This window comes from Setaria italica, chromosome IX, assembly GCF_000263155.2.
Source record: "Setaria italica strain Yugu1 chromosome IX, Setaria_italica_v2.0, whole genome shotgun sequence".
Taxonomy (NCBI): Eukaryota; Viridiplantae; Streptophyta; class Magnoliopsida; order Poales; family Poaceae; genus Setaria; species Setaria italica.
Genome location: NC_028458.1, coordinates 54,786,326 through 54,805,292, shown reverse-complemented (window position 1 = coordinate 54,805,292; position 18,967 = coordinate 54,786,326). Strand labels below are relative to the sequence as shown.

At 52.8% G+C, this 18,967-nt stretch overlaps 3 protein-coding genes and 1 long non-coding RNA gene across 4 annotated transcripts; 2 read left to right on the top strand and 2 right to left on the bottom strand.

The window, feature by feature from the left end:
- Positions 1-3,879: 3,879 nt before the first annotated feature.
- Positions 3,880-5,027, bottom strand: LOC101780536 (protein TIFY 11a). Its single transcript, XM_004985431.4, has one exon. The coding sequence runs from the start codon at positions 4,869-4,871 to the stop codon at positions 4,251-4,253; it is 621 nt and encodes a 206-aa protein (XP_004985488.1). The 5' UTR covers positions 4,872-5,027; the 3' UTR covers positions 3,880-4,250.
- Positions 5,028-7,758: 2,731 nt separating this feature from the next.
- LOC101780140 (protein TIFY 11c) lies at positions 7,759-9,185 on the top strand. The gene is made up of 3 exons (XM_004985430.3): positions 7,759-8,228; positions 8,358-8,527; positions 8,650-9,185. Exons 1-3 carry the CDS (start codon positions 7,975-7,977, stop codon positions 8,823-8,825), a joined length of 600 nt encoding a protein of 199 aa, XP_004985487.1. The 5' UTR covers positions 7,759-7,974; the 3' UTR covers positions 8,826-9,185.
- A 2,533-nt stretch (positions 9,186-11,718) lies between these two features.
- On the bottom strand, positions 11,719-12,963 carry LOC111255912. The gene is made up of 2 exons (XR_002676066.1): positions 12,869-12,963; positions 11,719-12,790 (listed from the first exon to the last, which is right to left on the bottom strand). It is a non-coding gene; the product is annotated as an uncharacterized LOC111255912 (long non-coding RNA).
- A 2,222-nt stretch (positions 12,964-15,185) lies between these two features.
- Positions 15,186-16,094, top strand: LOC101779345 (protein TIFY 11b). Its single transcript, XM_004985428.4, has one exon. It carries the CDS (start codon positions 15,316-15,318, stop codon positions 15,859-15,861), a length of 546 nt encoding a protein of 181 aa, XP_004985485.1. The 5' UTR covers positions 15,186-15,315; the 3' UTR covers positions 15,862-16,094.
- Positions 16,095-18,967: the final 2,873 nt, after the last annotated feature.

Here is an 18,967-nt window from a genome sequence, read left to right as displayed (position 1 = left end):
AGTTCGTGCACTAGGCACTAGCACTGTCCGTTGGCCCCAAGTTGCGTTGCGTCACGATCCGATCGAGCCCTCCGATTCATCACCAGCCACCAGTTGCGCTGCCGCGTGCTCCTTCCCTTCGCTGGGCTCACACGAAGCTCGCCTGGCAACTAACCCCCGCGCATTAGGGGGCACACGCTTTCCTTTCTCCTCCGAGGAGGCAGCAAAGCCATCAAAGCGTAGCCAAAAGCAGGACACGGCGATTTTCCTTTCCATCCCCGGCTGCTAGCTGCCTCTCCCCTCCCTCCTTTACTACCCGTGTCACGTCCGCGTGCGCGCCGGGTAGGGCTGCCAATGAATTGGAACTCGCCCCAACCCGTAATAACCCTGCTCCGCTCCATAATTCTATTATCTAAACCCAACTCGATCTACCTCACCAACCGATACAATCTATAGGTTTGGTTTATGAACCTATAAGTTTATATAAACCTTGTGTTCACACCTTAAAAGTTTAGAGAAATCGACTGAAATTTGTTGCACATAAATCAATTTGACACTCTACTACTTTATGCAAGGTAGTGCAGCTGGACTTACATGTGGACCCCACGTTAAGAGCCAGACCCTAAAACTAAAATTGCGATAAATCAGTTTGACAATCCGCTACATTTTGCAAATTAGTGTGATTGGACTTATATGTACGCCATGCGTTAAGAGCTGGATCCTAAAACTAAAACCTCACGTTCACACCTTAAAATTTTAGAGAAATTGATCAAATCTGCTGGAGATGAATCAGTTTGACAGTCCGCTATTTTGTGCAAAATATTGTGACTAAATCTACATATGGATCCCACATCAAAAGCCGAAACCTAAAACTTAAACCTATATGTTAAACCATACAAACTAAAAAAACACTTCTAACCCGCCTCAACTCGCATTTACGATATATCCAACCCATCTTAACCCATTAGATACTCCCTGTTTGGCATGGCTCCAACTTCGGGTGGAGCTGCTCCACTCCAGAACTCCAGGTGGAGCCAGCTCCACTCTAGAACTCCATAAATAAAATGGGGTGTTTGCCTAGATGGGTGCTCTCAGCTCCAAAAAAGACCGATTTCAGTGTGAATTGCCATTGTTACCCTCCAATTCAGGCCCCACTTGTCATCCTTCCTATCCCATCTCTTCTTCTTCCCCTAGATAGTTTTCGCACCGGATAGTTTTCGCACTACGCGTATCTGAGAGGCGGCCGAGCGCGGATCTGGCGGTGGCAGCATGGGGAGCGTGCACAGAATCAACCGAGCAGATTACTGAACCATCACGAACAGATTGAACTAATTACCTTATCCGAGAATGGGAAAACAAATAAAAAAAGCATCACAGACAAAACAGAGTAACAGATCTGAAGAATTCGCGCATCACATGCATACTGGAGCTTCCCGACGGGGAAGATGTTGCGGCTGTCGGCGGGCGTGGACCGCACGCCGAGGAACGCACCGTTAGTGAGGCCGCCCCCGGCTGGCGGCGTGACGAGCACCTACTGCAGGATCTTGGCCCCCAGAGCCACCAGGCTCCTGTCCTGGACCACGATCCCGGCTATCATGGGTTGGAGAGCAGCATGCCTTCGCGGGAGGTGGCGACGGCGTTGCCGGGCCTCGCGATGGAGATGGGTGGCGTGGGCGCCACGGCGTCGACCCCAGTGACACCGCTGGGGAGGACCACGCGTCCGTCGACGAGGACAACCGATTCCTCCGGGCCGCAGAACTCCTCCGCGACGTCGACCCAATCGTCGTCCGGTGGACCTCTCCGATGCGCCCGACGACCGGTGGGTGCCGACGCCACCCTAAGCTCACGAGGCTCTCTTGGGCACCCACCCGCTGCGGCCGCCGGCGGGCTTCGGCGGTGAGGCAAGATGGCCGGCCTCGGGCTTCGGCGGCAGGGTGAGACGGCCGGGCGAGACGGCGGCGTCGGGCTTCGGCGGCGTCGGGGCTTCGGCGGTGGGGAACTCCTGCGGCGGCGGGCTTCGGGGGCGGGGCGCTGCAGCCGGTGGCGCCCTTCGGCGGCGGGCGCGACGGCCGGCGGCGGGGCGCGTCCAGATGCGGCGGGAGGCGGAGGTAAGGCGGCCGGGCGGGGCTAAAGCGGCTGGCGGCGAGGCTCGGCCGGCCTGCGGTGGGGCCGGACGGCGGGTCTCCGGCCGCCGGCAGGGCCTACGGTGGCGGCGCAGGGGCGGTCGGCGCAACCCTAGGCGCGGCCGGGCGTGAGTACTCGAGAATGAAGAAGGAACAGAGGCACGAGGCAAGAAAGAATGAAACGTTATTTTGTGTAATCAGTGGCAGTGGTGGATAATTACCCACCAACTCCACGAGGAGGTTCAAAAGAGGACGTTTTGGAGCAGCAAAAGGAGCAGCAAAAGGGGTGCTCCAAAACTCCAGTCCCAATTGCACTACAGCTCCATGGAGTTGGCAGCTCCATGAAGTTTTGGAGTTGACGTGTTTGGCTGGATTTTTTGCTGGAGTCGCTGGAGTTACGGAGTGGAGCCATGCCAAACACCCCCTAAAATCTATTTTAATCCATTCTAACATACCCTGTATCACAACCCGCTCCATAGACTCCATTTTAACCCGCCCGCAGGCCTACGCGCCGGCGCGCCTCTCCGGTTGGTTTCCGCCAGCCCCGTGCCCGTGCCGCGTCGCGAGCGCGGATAGATAGATGCGATTCGCCCCGGATCACGCGGAACGCGCCGCGCGGGCTACACGAATCCTTTGGCTTTCGCTGCTCCCCGCCGGTGCGGCCTGGCCTGTGCGCGTGCGCCCCCAGCCCGCGCCGTGCCGCGTGAGACGATGGGTGTGCGATGGCGCCGACGAGCGCGTGGCCGGCCGTGGCCGAGACGCGGCGCGCGCCGGCCCGGCTTTGTTAGGCGCGCGGCGCGGCCGGGGCCCGGGCGATTGGGCGAGTTGGCCCGGCCGGCTCCTGCAGCACCATCACGCGTTGCGCGCGCGCCGATGCAACGCCTAACAATAATTAGGCGTAACGGAATCGCACTATGCGTTGAGCTAGCCGTATGTATGCGGGGCTAGTCCCGAAAGCGATGCACGGTTTAACACGTTGCGATCGAGCTGCATTGTGCGTGCCGATGACTGCATATACCAGTTAGTTACACGTCTTGTCCCGGTTGATTTGGGTGATCACGTCGGGGTTGGCGACGGGAAATTAGCTTGGACCGATTATCATTGTGCGTCGCGTCTGGCAACTACGTATAAACGCCCGCACCTTACGGTACGGCACTGTGTTTGTGCGCCCATTTCCGTAAACGATGCAGGGTATATATAGTAGGAGTTCGCAGTAGTTTGCTGGCTTGTTGTTTAACGTCGACCACATAGATAGTATTCGAGTGTAAGTAGTACGAAGTATGTAGCAGGATAATATCGGCATTATTAACACTGCAGTTACAATCAGATTTACAATAGGAGGGGTACTCAACATTTAACAAAGTACTAGTACTTACGTACTATATGTGGGGCTAATGTACGTACTAGCTAGGTGGCTGGAAGTTGAAGGCTGACGATCGTACAGTGAACACATGAAAGTTCCCAACTATTGCCATGTGATTATCATAGAGCCTTTTCCTAAAGGAAATTAAATGTCATGTCATGTGATACATGGCGATTTATGTCGATTATCTCCATATATGTTTAACGTGCGCTCCGCCGTCACCAGATCAGCGGAAACACACAAATTAAAACATTAAGAATATTGGCACTCATCCAGTCTTCCCAAACTCAGTTTCTGTCCCATCCCTTCCGTACAGATCCTACTGTTCGTCAGAATTTCTTCAATCAAGTCCATATATTTTATTCATAGCACATGATTTATTCCATACATGCATGACAAATGGACCGTAACATATGTAGAACATAAGAACGTATAGAGCAATACAAACACACAAATTAAATAAAGGGACGAACAACAATTCACACTAGCTGCTGAAAATATTGTTCAGGTCCATACACATTTGGTTAATCGGATTAGATGATACACCTCTAACGAGGAACGATACGAATGAATAGTGGCGTTGCTCTCTGGTGCCAATCTGCACGGAGCACGCATGCCATGATATAGCTGGCCTGATTGATCATAGCTAGCAGTTGTTAATAGCACAACCGTAAGTAGTTAATTAAATTGCTACGAACGCGCCCCAAATGGCCGGGTCGGTGGAGGGGGCCGAGCGAGCCAGCGATCGAGCTCTTCTCTTCCAACTCACGGCGGCGAGCCGGTGATCAACGCCCGAGCATGCCGCCCAGCCCCAGCGCGAGCCAAGAAGAAGAAAGGGAAGCCTCCTCGCGCGTCGCCACCACCTTGCCCTTCTTCGCGGCCGGCTGCTGCTGCTCCGGCTCCTCGTCGTCCTGGCGGTCGTAGCCCGCCGCGGAGCTGGTGGAGGAGGACCTGTTCTTGCGCTTGGCGAGGAAGCGCCGCAGCGAGGCCTTCCTGGCGATGGGCATGTCCACCAGCGCCGGCGCCTCGGGTGCCGGCGCGCCCTGCGCGGCCGCGGCGAGGCGGATCAGCTCCGCCGCCTTCTCGGGCGGGCAGGCGTCCAGCACCACCACCCTCCCGCCGTAGAACATGGTCAGCTGCTGCGGCGCCACGTTGGCGGTGGTGCCCGCCTCAAGCTGCAGGGAGGCGGCTCCGGCCGGCGGCGCCAGGAATAATGGCGCCGCAGCGGCGGGCATCGTCGCCGTCGCGGGCGCCCCGGCCCTGACGTACTGGCTGAGCACGCCGCACGCGACGGCGAAGCGGCGTGTGATGCTGTCCGTCGGCGCGGCCGCCATTGGCGCCGTGTGTTCACGGCGAGGGTCGATCGACGGTGTTCCTGGGCTGCGCACGCACGAGCCGTGACTCATCGATGAATGGTCCGTGGTGGTTGTGGCGGAGGCGGGTTTTATATAGGAGCCAGCGGGAGGGGAAGCGAACGAGAGGCTCGCAGGACTTGGCGACCCAGGAGAGCTAGGGGCCCCGTAGCCCCCCCCGATGGAAAACGTGGCCGCCGCAAGTGGGGGAGACGAGACGAGGACGAGAGGAGAGGAGGGAGAGGGAAACGGTGCGTTTGAAAAGGTCCTTTACGGTTGCGGGAGCAACTGCCTTCTCGTTCATGGAAAGAAACCACGCGCGCAGCTGCACACAGCACACCTCGTATCCGTTTCTTTCGCCCGTAGCTGACCGGCCGGCCGGACGAGACGGTTTCCTAGCTAAAGGCTATCGCGTCGTACCGGATGGATACCTGTCTATTCGTAATGCCGTATCGGCAGCCTAGTGGATGGCACCAAGTGAAAAGCATGCGTCGCGCGTACTCCGATCCCCCCAGTGGCAAGCTAGGATCGCGTGGAGACGACCGACCGATCGGTCTACCGGTCTTGTCGACATAGTACCGGTACATGTGACCCATCGACACGCCGCATCTCTGCCCGCTTTGACTGCTTCTTCTTCTTCAATTCATCTCGTGCATGATGTGCATGTGTGCAAATCAGTCGTGTCAAAAGAACGTGCACTCTCTCGATGTATATTGCAGGAGCTCGATGGAGCCTAAACCGCAACCGAACGCGGCCTAACCATCCCGCTCCGGGCAATCCGGCCGTTTCAGATAAGATACTTCCGGCACAAAAAAGGTGAGTTGCGGTTTCCGGCACGGACCAGGAGGAGGAAGCACGCTGCAACTACCCGCCACATATGCCTCGAGCTCGCTGCTAGCGCTGGCGTGCATGCACCCGTTCCCCAACCCGACCCGGCCGGAAGATACACGGAACAGCACGCCGCCTCCGAGTTGCCACGGAAAGCGCCGAGCCAGCCAAGCCCAGCAATGGAAAGCAAGACGCGAGGACCGGGCGACGACGGCGACACGCAACCGCCGCTGGCCTCCCCGCCTCGGGGTCGGGGGGGCCTAACCTAACTAGCTTTATTTAGCGTCGATCGAGACGTCTTGCTCTGTCTAACTGATCCATGCTTACCTTAACATAACGGGGCCAGACCAATGGATGGACAGGTATGTAAGCTATGGCTTAGTCTAACTGATCAAGTTGCTATTGCGTTGGTATACAAGTACTACAGTGCAAGGCGTGCACGCGGGTGGTCAATCGAGCTGTTTGATTGGCTAGCTCGTCTTGTTCTGTATATTTCTTCCCAACCACCGATCGAAAGCGGGAGCAGCTGGGAGACTGACCGAGCGTCAACAGGAACTTTCTCTCCTGGTTCATGGTATAGCTCGATGCCGTGTGTCGTCGCCCGTGAAATGCCGCGTGGACCCACATGCCAGCCACGTAAGCGTCGCCAGTAGTGCTCCCGCCGCTGCTCCCCGATAGCCTGGAGGAGTTGGTTCATCGGATTTTTCCTGGGAATTTCCCGCCCGTACGTCGACTTGGCAGCGTGCTGCAGTTTTCTTCGCCAAAGTGTGCTGCAGGGTAGTGGTACGATCCTTGTCCCACCACCTTGGCACGTACCAAGCATGGCACTGGCCCGTTCTATGTGCTGATAGCGAGAAGAAAGACGGGGTTTGAAAAGTCACCGACGTCGGAAGCAAAGACAGATTAGCTTTTGTAAAGAGACAGAGAGGGCCGAACTTTGCAACAAGTACGATTATTGTACGATCGACAATGCAAATTGTGTCGTGTACTAGAAACTTCTGGTCACTTGTTGTGCTCAATGATATATCCAGTGTACTTACTCTGTTCCGCTCTAAATTATAGGTCGTTTTGACTTCTAGGTTCTTAGATATTATTATTCAACTAGACATAGACTGTATCTAGATGCAATAAAAAAGCTAAAATGATCTGCAATTTGGAGCAGAGGGAGTAACTTCCTAACCAAATCATGCTCCTAGGCACACCGCATATATAGTGGGCGCTTCATACGCACGCACGCTATTGTACTATTCTTTCCGGAAGCATGTATGATGTATCGGGCTGAATCCTAATTCAATGTTAGAAAATGTCAGCAAAGAAAGAAAAGAAAAAGATTACAGTACTAGAGACGCTTGCATCTCGGTAGCCACCGCTAGAGACGTACTATTTCCAGCGTCCAACCTAATCTTAGACCCGCATTCGCAGTGCATTTCGCATGTATTGAACACATGCATGCTTGGTATCTGCACAACCACAAATCGGTCTGTGCCGCGACTCGACTAGGACTATAGGAGCAGGCTGACAGGCTGACACGGACTTGCGGCCAAGTAGTAGCTGCCCCCCGGCGCCGCGCTTCCACGGCCGAACCATGTGCGCGCGCGAACCAGAATTTAGCCGGAAACCGAGCAGAAACCCCCATGCGCGCGCTCGTTTCCCCTTACTCGGCAGGGCTCGGTCCACACTCCACGCCACGTACGCGCACCGCCCGCCAATCCGCTCCGCCGCGCCCCGTCCCATCCCATCCAACATGACCCCGGGCCGAGGAGACTCCCACCACTCCACCGCCAAGGCGCCAACCCCCCACGCGCCTGCCTGCCTGATACCATAGCAGAAACGAAGAGGAAGCCACCCATGGAGACCACCGCGGCCGGGCCACAGAGACGTGCGGGTGCGGTGCCGGCATTTCTCCGCGCGCGCCCGAACCCCGACCCCGACCCCAACCTTTCCGCTAGGCGCTAGCCTATTCCGTACCCCGTCGCGTCACCGGCTCGCCTTTCACGTGCTGCTTTCCCCGCCCAAGGCACGAAACTTGGGAGGAGGCCCGGCCGTCTACCTGTCCCAACCCCAAGTGTCAACACCTCTTCCAGCTGTGCTGCTATAAATCCAGGGGCAGCCAAACATAGTACTCCCTCCTGCTCCCGCATCCGCATCTCCTCTACTCTCTAGCTTCCGTGAAGTTTCCGGAAAGCAAGTAAGCAACCAACTTCCGTCCGAGGGAGGAAGAGGCGGCCGGCCGACGACCTCGGGTCACCTGTCAGAGTTCCATGTGAGCTGGTTCGTCTCGTGCTGCACTTCTTCTTCCTCGATCAAAGCCGGTGGTGATTTCAGAGGCATGGCCGCCGAGCATCAGCAGCAGCCCGTCGTGGTCGCCGGCGGTAGCAGGTTCGCGGTCACGTGCGGCCTGCTGAGGCAGTACATGAAAGAGCAAGGCGGGAACGGCGCCAGGCGCCTCGCGCCAGCCGTGGCCATGGGCCTCGTGCCGGGAGCCGACGCGGCGGCGGCGGTAGCGGAGGAGCCGGAGGAGAGGAAGCCCGTGCTGGAGCTCTTCCCGCAGCAGGCTGGCACGCTCAAAGACGAGCAGCAGAGGTGTGTGTTTGCAGCGTTCATTGCTAACTCATCGTGCATATACTTCGTGTTGTCGACTTCTTGTGATCGTATCTTTGGAAGGTTTTGACGCTGAAGCCATGAACTTTTTTTTACTGTCCCCTTAATTAGGAAGATGAAGGAGCCTGCGGAGAGGGCGCCTCTGACCATCTTCTACGGCGGCAAGATGGTGGTGTTCGACGACTTCCCCGCCGAGAAGGCCGAGGAGCTCATGCACCTCGCCGGCTCCGGCAACGCGGCGGCCGCTGGCCAGAATGCGCTGGGACAGCCCAGCCTCACAGGTAGGAACGCGTACACCCAGAGTTCAGTGTTCACACACATACCTGCACATGACAAAAGGAAAAAAAAAAACCTTAGCGTTCATACAGCGAGCTGACAGCATTTGTTGCGTGCGTTTGTTCAGACATGCCCATCGCCAGGAAGGCGTCGCTCAAGAGGTTCCTCGAGAAGAGGAAGAACAGGCTCACCGCCGGAGATCCGTATCCGGTGGCGGCAACTGAGTCGATGTCGAGCAAGGCTGCAGTGAAAGAAGAGGGGGCGCCGTGGCTCGGCGTGAACTCCGCGCTCAGCCTGAGCTGAAGAATCTGATCGAGGACGCATCTAGAGAGACCACACAAGGGAAACTGTTACGTATTATTACTGCCTACTAGTACTACTATTTTCCCTAAAAATATCTTCAGGATTATGATACGTGTTTTCTTCCCCCTTGACATTTACACCAGTTACTGGTTGCTTCAGGGGAATTAGCTAGCTAATTATGATTGGTTAATTAGTCTGTCTGTCTGTTTGAGAATTCTTTGGTGACAAAAGAATTCTTTTTCCATGCTGATATTCATCTGCAAGGATATGAACTAAATCTAGTCGATTGATACGTATATACTTTGTAAATTTAAATAACAGGATGTGTGCTATTTATTACATTTTTCAGTTCTTGTGCCATATAATGTCTGAGGTAGACAGAGTGTTCTATTTGTGGATTGGTTTGGTTGGCCAGTAAAAATTAAAATAGCACGCTACGTTCCTGAGATGCTATATGCAAATCTTAATGCAAAACATAAACGCGCAAACAATGTTATCTGTCATCTGATATCTGTGTGGAGATGAGGACATTAAAGTCTTTCGTATGTACAAACTTTGAACAAATAGTCTGACAAAATAAAGAAACAACTGATGAACCACAGCACTTGCCGTCATTATTAATGACAAGTCAATATGTGTTAAAACTACAGGCCTCATGGCGATTTAGTTTACACCAAAAAGCAAAAGTTTCATGTGCGGTACGTGCCCGCGGTAGGAAGTAGGAACCGGAGTAGGAAGCCGCAGGAACACGGAGGAAAGAAGAAACGTGCGTGCATGGGTGTGTAGTGCAGTCGTTACACGTCGTCTTCAGCGAGACTTTGGGACGACGTCTATGTTTACCGTTTCAAAGCTTGGAAACATGGCGCATTAGCTGGTATACTGAACGCATGGGTCGGCATCCTGGCACGTTTCAGGTGTACGTGGTCAAAACTCAGAGGTGGAATGGAAGGACGAAGGAGGGTTAGCTAGAACTAGAAGAGAGAATGGACCATCTGTCTGGACCATTAGTGTCGCCATTAATTTCGAAAGCAAACAAGAAACATCAATTCGTAGTGCTAATTAACAATAGAGGAACTGATTAAGCCTCTTGTTTGGCCAGGCTCTGCACTGTATGGCTAGCAGTTCCAGGCTTCCAGCATCTCGTTCAGAGAGTTGACCCATTGATCAAATCAGTATATATAGCACATGTGCCTTTAGCTATCGTAGGTCTCTTTGGTTGAACATGAACTCGTAATTTATTCAGTATAATGCATTGCATCTGGAATTCCACGTATCAGAACAATCCTGTGCCTTACTTGTTGATCCTTCTTTCTTTCGTTGATTACTTGTGTACACGAATACTTGTATATCCATGGTATTTGGAATAATTAATCTCTGTAGTCCATTAAATTGATGTAACATGGAAATGGAATAAAATGCACATCAATTAGCTAAAACTAGGCTCCCTTCAGTCGACATGACTAGAACAGTCAGGTTAAGACCCAATGGTCCAGAATTCTTACACTAATCTCTGACGGTGAGCGAGCTTCCTTTCAAGTTCGTAAACATATTGAAATAAGCCGAGCCTAGCTGCTAATTTACAGCCTGTTCGCTTCAGCTTGTTCAGTCGGCTTATCAGCCACCAAACAGTGTTTTCCTCTCACAACAAATCAGCCGCTAATTTAATTCTTCCTCGGTGCTCATCTACTGAGAGAAGCTATGGGAGCGCGGGAAAAAAAATACAGTACATCTGATCTGAGTCACATTTGGGCTCCTGGGTTCCTGGTAGTACCATCAACCACGAACCATGCCTTTTTGTGACTGACCACCAAACACAAAGTTGACTCCATTTCCCGTTTACTTTCAATTTTTTTATCATTTTTCTTTTATAATCCCAGCAACGAAGAATCTAGAATCATCACGAAAACGTCAACACACAACTACACAAGGCGTAGGCGTAGCAGACGGCTGCGACTGAATCATATTTTTTTGGGAAGAAAAGACAGAATTAAGAACCAATCGATCAACCCCGCTCATCAAGTTGTAACAGCTGGTGTGTGTGCCTTTGTTTTTCTTTAATTGATTCTCCGCTCAGCAATAACAAGCCGCATGCGTGATTATTCAGACCTGGCCTGGCGATGCCATCTTTCTTTCTCTATCCCAGCACGTTGCCGCGCATGTGACCGAATTGAATTTTCCTGGCGCATGTTGCCGGCCCCGCGCGGCATCTTTCCTTGCGAGCTAATCCTCCTCCACGGGGCCAAGCGGGGCGACAGGTGTGCGCACGTCGCCGTCCCTGCTCCCCGTCGCCCACAACGAAACGTGTTGCGTTCGCGCACACGACGCATCTCGGCTCCACCGCCACAGGAGTTTGTGTTTCGATGATAACAAAGACCACCGCGGCGCGCTCGAAATCTGAATCATTATTTGATCCACGGCCTCAGTTAGCAGGGTGATCTCGCCTCGTGATTCATACGCCGCGGGCGCGGGGCCCCGGAAAAGATGTGGGGGAATAATGGCTGGGGTGGTATGGGGCGTGATGCCCTGGAGATCTTTCTCGTGAACCACGAGCGGGGCGACAGGGGAAAGGCGTGCACGCACCCTTGCAGGTTGCAGGTGAGGTGAGGTCGGCCGAAGATGTGGCGGCCGTACGGTTTCATTTCCTTTTCAACGGGATCTTGCTGTGGCGTGGTGCTAGTCTGGCATGCAAATGTGTTTATTTGATGTTTCTACTGTAGCCCGCGAGTGCGTTAGGCCTGCCTACAGTATTAGGGGCAAGAGAGGAGACAGCGTAATAACCACATGATTTCCTCTACCTCTCTCTACAGTGAATGTAGCAGCCACAGAACGGACAGGCAGTTGTTGTTCTTGCCGTGCACTCTACGGGCGAATCCTCATCAGTGGGTATTGATTGTGTGGCTGTGTCACCTAGGACCAGAATTAAAGTTACAACGGTGATGTAAGAAGGGGGAGAAATGAAAGGAGATACTAAAGAAAACGGACCTCACGCCATCCGTGGAGAGCGCCAACCCATGACCAACTCGTGATCCAAATCCATTGAGTACAGAACACGTCGGAAATGCCAAGGGCATAGGTTGCCACTGGATTAGGCTCCCTCACTTTTACATGCCTGCTATGGTTACGGTATTACGGTTCCTTCGAGAAATTACTGATCGCTTGTAGTACGTGATTTTTTCCCCCACGCGAGGCAGTCCTGCTCCTGCACGTCGAGGCCGCCGTGCTCAGATCGATATGCTTGATCCATCCAGTCCCAGCCTCGAGCTACCAGTAAGCGGCACAGGGATCTTCTGCCAGGAGTTGTCAGCCGAGTTGAAGATTGCTACGAGTAGAGATCTCCGGTTCTTCCACTCGATGCAGAAGAGCTTCTCGCGGAGGACGGCATGAGCTGTTGTGACCATCACACAGCCGTTCCTGGCGTCGCCCCAGCTCCCAGGCGTGGTTGTCGTCAGGGGTTATTCGCGGAACGCGGGTCGAGCCGTCGAGATCGATGACGCGACAGCGGCGCTGTCCGCGTACGCCACGGTAGGCGGCAGGCGCACATCCGCCTCAGCGCCGCGTGCGGCGTGGACCGTCCCCAGCGCGCTCCCCGACGATGCGTTCCGCGGCTCTGCCTGATCCCCCGTTGCCTCGACACCGCGCTCTCCAAACACTGGGCGCGCCTCCAGCTCCAGGTCGGCGACGTCCTGCTCTACCGTTTCGCCGCCTCGGCGAGGTCAACCGCCAGCAGTCCGGCGCCGGTCGTCAGCAAGCTCGATGTATTTCTTGATCAGCCGGTACGAGCGCCCAGATGCGGACTCACACAATACCACCGCGGTCAGTCGAACCCGACGTTTTCTAAGCCAGTGCAGGTACGGCACCCCTTGTTCAAATCCAGCTCTAGCTCGATCCAGCATGATCCAGGCCTATCCAATCACCAGCACTCTATCAATCCATAATTTTGCTTTCCCTCTCCCCAGCAGGCCCAACTGCCCAAGCACACAAGAGAGCATTTGAGCAAGCAAATAAGATACGGAAGAGAATATTAACAAAATTTAGCAGATTACCAGACTAGCATCCCGCAAGAATACACGATGCCCTCTGTAGCGCACCCAGCGGGAGCGACGCTCAGCTGCTCTGAAGTACCCACGCCTAAGTCAAATGCCCACAGACTATCGCTGATCCAGTAATATAGTGTGCCAAATTTTGTACTCCATCCATCCCAAATTACTATCCATTCTTTTCTAGTAACATACGGAGTAGCTTTTTTTTATGCACACATATAGTAAAATTATGTATCAAAAAAATTAAAACGAATAATAATTTGGGACGGAAGAAGTATAATATAAGAAAATATTTATAATATTAAATAAGTGTCATCCGATTTATCATGAAATATAATTTCATAGTATATATCTACTGGTATCATAAATGTTGATAGTTTTTCTATAAATTTGATCACCCAATAGTTTAACTTAAAAAAAACAATATAAGAACAACATCGACACGATGACTCTGATGGTTTCTATAGCTGATGTGGCAAGATAATTAATAAGGTGAGAGAAACTCTCATGCAAGGAAACATGTCTACATGAGAATCAAGAAAGAGAGAGGGAGTGGAAAGAATAGAGAAGAGAGGATTGAATGATGATTTATTTAGAAGAAACCACCCATCCAACATATAGTTTATATTAATAATGTATATATGACATATTGAGTATGTAAACTACTATTTAGTGTTTGGGTTGGTATTGCTCCAATTACATTATTTTCTAGACGGAGAAAATAAGTGAAAAGCACCCACTCCCTACTCATACCTTCTCTAAAGGATCTATCTTGTTTTTTAACCTATTAACTTAAGTCAAGAGGAGGATTAAACTTCTAACTTTTTACGAGGTTGCCGAAACTAGTGATACTGAACAATCCATAACTATGCTCGTAATTGGCATGTACTCTATTGTTTAATCATGTTAATTAATTTGATTTAGTTTGATGACCATTTCAGTGATTTAAATTATAGTAATTTGTTTATCATACTGGTGCGTTTAAACTTAAAACATTTGGTACTTAAATTTGAGAGTTAACAGAGTCGTACCCATAGATATTAATTTAGATCCACTGGTTGTAAGTTCCATAGTTATGCTATTAGTGTTTTGTTAAGGTAAAACTATGGGGAGTTCCCCGCAGCGCTTCGTTTGCAATAAAGAAACATACATACAAATGAACAGGGATACTTACATACAAAGCAAAGGATCAGGGAGAAGGAAAAGATTACACTACACACTCTAACCATTGTAGAATTATCAATCTAAAAGCATCGATCCTAAACTTGGTGTAGTTGTAGAACTATCAGTCTAAAAAAATTGATCTTATTTATAAATCGAATTGTTCAAATTGATGTGTAATTTACATGGAGTTTGGTGTATGCTTCCATGTACATGCATGAAAAAGATACCCTCTTTCACATGTCTACCACCATGGGCATGCTTGGTTTTGAGCCACACCAAGCCATGGCGGATCTTTTGAGCGCCCACAACCACGGCGAGATCTCCTCTCAAGCACTTATTTTACCGTAACACACATATGTGGCAAATCTCAATGGTGCCACATCTGTGGTGTGGTGGGTGATTGTTGCAAGCAGTGGCAGAGCTTGGGCAAAGATTGTAAGGGGGCCAGCACTAAAATATGTATGATTAGGAAGTTTAGAAGTGGCCATTTCATAGCTCCATTAGCAAAATATGTCTGCATACTCTACCATTCTCTACAGGATCGCACAAATTCAGGGGAGCCATGGCCTACTTTGGCCACAGTAAAGCTCCACCCCCTGGTTGCAAGCCAAACATGCTCCATATTTTCGTGGTACACCAAGCACAACCCTCACGTCATGTCAAGTTCTCTAAAGTTGTACGATGCCGTAATCTCGATCGCAGAAAAAGAAAATCGATCGTTTACATATATGTTTTCTGAAGAAGCTCATGCATCCCTCCGCTTTTGGTTCTTAAAAAAAGAGAAAGGGCCCCAAACTCCCAACCACGTTTTCGCACAGCGTGAAGCTAACAACTGGACGCAGCTAGCCGAATGGCCGATGGTCGACAAGACGAAAAGGGGCCGCACCTCTCTCCCCACCGTGCGAAGGAATAATCATACACTAGGCAATTCCCTTTCCTCACGTCTCCATCCGCCAGCGCCCCGCGACCGTCCCACCACACCCAACCTGCTCTGCTCCCCTCCCCTCCCCTCCCCACAAGAATCACGTGTTCTTCGTGCCCCGCACCACCGCGCCTCACGTCTCCCCCACCCGCCGAAAAAACCAACGATTCCTCCCACGTCTCCACTCCATCAAGCCCGTTTGCCCACACCACCCCAACTCCTATAAAACAAAGCTCCCCGCGCCCTCCCCCACCCATCAATTCCCACCACAGCAGTACAGCACCACCAAGCATTCAGGTGAACAACGCAACCGCATCCAAGAAGAGCAAGAGAAGCGAAGAAGCGCAGTTCGGTCTCGGTTGATATGGCCATGGCAGCAGCGGAGGGCAAGAGCCGGAGGTTCGCTCTGGCCTGCGGCGTGCTCAGCCAGTACGTCAAGGCGGAGCAGAAGATGGCGGCCGTCGCCCCGCGCGCCCCGGCGACGACGCTGAGCCTCATGCCCGGCGCGGACGTCGGCGCCGAGCAGGAGCCGGCCTCCGCCGCCGCTAGGGGGCCGGAGGAGGCGGCCGGGCCCGCGTCCACCGCGGCGCCGCTCACCATCTTCTACGGCGGGAGGATGGTCGTGTTCGAGGACTTTCCGGCGGAGAAAGCGGCCGAGGTGATGCGCCTCGCCGCCGGCGGCGCCGAGCAGGCGGCGGCACCGGCCCCGGCCCCGGCCCCGCGCGACGACCTTCCCATCGCCAGGAAGGCGTCGCTGCAGCGGTTCCTCGCCAAGCGCAAGGCCCGCGTCGTCGAGCGCGCGCCCTACACCCGCCCGTCCCCGGCCGAGGAGGCGGAGAAGACGAAGAAGCCGGCCGCCTGGCTCGGGCTGGGGAGCACGGACGCCGAGCGCCTCACCATCGCGCTGTGATTTGGAGCTCGCTCGGTTGCGAGATCGATTAGTAGTGTGATTTAATTGGGCGGGTTCTTGGGGTTGGATTGGGTTGGATCGAACAGAGCAGGAGCATTTGCTCGTGCTCTTACACAGACAGAGAATTGTAGAGATGTATTCTTGTTTACCCTTTTTTTTTCCTTAACAAGAGTGCTTTGCTCTTGTAAGATTCGATAGAAAGAAGATGGAGATTGAACAGTTTGTGCCTTTCATCCTGCTTTATACTCCGATTTTCGTGAACAAATCATGCCTGATTCTTACCAAACTTGACGTCCGCAACGAGTTCTCCACGCCTATAACTCGTATAAAAAAAATCAGTTCAAGAAAACAAAAACGAAAGATGAAGCAGAAACAAGAAGAATCCCAACCCAAATGGAACTCCAACCACAGGCTCGAATCGGCACAGAACCCTCGTAACAGTATTCTATTGCTCCGAAATTCAAAGGTGGTCCAAACGGGCACCACGAAAACGTGCCCGCAAAACCGCGTACGCGCCAATACCCTTTTCTTTCGGTCTCGGAGCGGCACCACCAACAGCCACCAGGGTCCCTCCTCCCCTCGCGTGGATTATACTATGCCGTCGCTCGCATTAGTCTATCGCCGGCCAAGTGGGCCGGGGCACCCGCGGAATTCACATGCCGACCCGACCGAGCTAGCTAGGCGACGGGAACCTTCCCCTTTCCTCCCCTCCCAATCCAACCGCTGCCCTGCAACTTGCACGCCCCGCTACTATTCAAATCAAACCCGAGCCCGTCGCGTCGCTTTCCCCCGCCCCGCCCATCGAGTCTCCCGCCGTGCCCCGCAAAGTATCTCCCTCCCCTTGGACGTTTGCCTTCCTCTCCTAGCGCTTTCCTGTGTCGCACGCGGCCGGGGCCTGTGCGCGCCGGCCTGGCCCGACGCCGACGCCCTGTCGCGCCCGGCTGCCACGCGACGTGGCCGACACGCCCGCCTCGGGACGGAACGGTCAGGGTGTGGCGGTGTGCAGCTTCGAAAGGGGAAGGCGTGGCTGTGCGGGAGGACGAGGATAGGATGCTGTCAGCGCCAAAAGAGCGGGTCCCTCCGCGCAGACGATTCGTGGAGACACTCGAACACCACGTCATTCGGAAGGGTGAGTTATGGAATGGGATTACCTAACTTTCAAATCTGAATGTGGGTAAGAATCTCAAAAAGGAGGTCCTCGGACCCGTGCTCCGGTGTTTACACGCCGTCAGATGCGATGCGCGGCGCGGATTCCGTCACGTTTTCGATGCAACTCGGGCGCGCGGGCGACATGTTGGTGCGGAAATATCTCGGTGTTTATCCGGGGCCACGATTAAAGAGGGATCTCGCTCGGCCCTCGGATGGGGGAAGAATCTGTCGTGCGCTTCACGCTAATTCAAAGTCTCTGGCTGGCTGTAAATGTTTCTTTTCTTTTCCTAAAAAAGAAAACGTTTTTTTTTTCAGTAATGGGGGAGGTGCAACGCAGCAGACAGCACGACCACAGGTCAGGAATTCAGGGATTGGGGCCTTGCCGGCCACGGCCAGGCAAAGGAACCAGGGTTAAAAAAAATCGGAGCAGGGTTTAAAGGTCAAAGGAGCTGACGGTGACGGCCTTCGAATGACAATGATGATGTGCGAAATCGCGAATCATGCAGCAAATCTGCACAGCCAGACATCGACGGGAAAGGTTGAGGTTCCGTGGACAGAAAGCGCTTTGAATTAGGCACGACGTGAAAACGCAAGCGGGGTCAAAGTGGCGCCGCGGTTTTACTCTCTTTCGCCACCAGTGTGTGTGTGTGTTTTTTTTAACATAACATGCTTTTGACACCAGGCAGAGTGTGATTTTGATGCAGCATTAAACTAATCCCCCCACGCAACATAGTTCCTGCCGTTTCAAAAGATGCAAGCGGCGGCGGCATGGACTCTCCGTGCTAGCTAGGCTGCAACAAGTACGCGGCGCGAGTCCAAAGGATCCACGGGTCGATCATTGCAAAGTCAAAAGGCGTTTGAAAACCAGGCAGGAGCGATCGGAGCAAGTCAATTTGCGGGGCAGCTTGCGTCTCGTCTCCAGTTTATTGCCCACGCGACGCGAGGCCGCCGGCCGAACCGTGTGGGCTCTCACCATGTGCCCACGCGAAGAATCCCCATCACGCGGTGCCGTCCCCGTTGGACCATGTCCTGGTTCGTTCGGAGGACGTACACCAGAATTATGGTATTGCTCGTTGGCTGCTACTATTTCCAGCCCTGGCAGCCTGGCTCGTGCGCGCACGCGGGATGGGGCGCCGTGGTCGCAGGCGGCATGCGTGTCGTCAGCCTGCACGGTGACTCGAGCGATCACCTCGGAGACCAGTAGGCGCGGCAGGCTTGGCAAGTTGGCAGTTGCGACATGTGCTGTGACCAACGGTTGTAGGTGAGAGCAATGGAGCAACAGATCATGCCCTTGTTTACTTCACCCCCAACTTCCAACTTTGGCACTATGTAAAAAGAAGATTCCCCATCACATCAAACTTGCGGTACATGCATGGAGTACTAAATGTAGATGAAATTAAAAACTAATTGCACAATTTTGTTGTACTTTGCGAGACGAATCTTTTGAGCCTAATTAGTCAATGTTTGGACAATATTTCACAAATACAAACGAAACGCTACAGTGTGCTACAGTGCCAGCACAGTAATTTGTCACCTCCCAATTTGACCAACTAAACAAGGCACATGTCTACATGACTGCATATTCCCTTTCGTTGAAGGGATAGACTAGACACAATTGTGTGTTTGTGTCTAGAGGAGAGCCAGGTGGAAAAGTTGAAGACGTTTACTCACTTGTGAGGAGTAAAGAATGCCTCCACTGACTTTTTTTTTTGTTGTTGCTGTGAAAATCTTCCGCTGAAATTGAGAACAGCATTTTGTCTCTTCTTTTTTTCGCTTCAACCATTGGGGAATGGAAGTTTGGAAACATAGGCAACAACGTGTGCTCCGACTTCTGCTCTTCTTCTTTTTTTCAGAAAGAAAGAAAGAAAGAGCTAGCATCTGCAAACAGTGTCATGTAGTAGTACCAGCAAAGCATCAGATTAGAAACGCCTTGATCGAGATTGAAAGAGTACAAACG

Bases quoted from the DNA above. Each gene is read 5' to 3' on its own strand.
- LOC101780140 (XM_004985430.3), top strand. From the start codon at position 7,975: ATGGCCGCCGAGCATCAGCAGCAGCCCGTCGTGGTCGCCGGCGGTAGC. The intron at 8,229-8,357 runs GTGTGTGTTTGC...CCCCTTAATTAG, and splicing joins CTCAAAGACGAGCAGCAGAG to GAAGATGAAGGAGCCTGCGG. The intron at 8,528-8,649 runs GTAGGAACGCGT...GCGTTTGTTCAG, and splicing joins GGGACAGCCCAGCCTCACAG to ACATGCCCATCGCCAGGAAG.
- LOC101780536 (XM_004985431.4), bottom strand. From the start codon at position 4,871: ATGAGTCACGGCTCGTGCGTGCGCAGCCCAGGAACACCGTCGATCGAC.
- LOC101779345 (XM_004985428.4), top strand. From the start codon at position 15,316: ATGGCCATGGCAGCAGCGGAGGGCAAGAGCCGGAGGTTCGCTCTGGCC.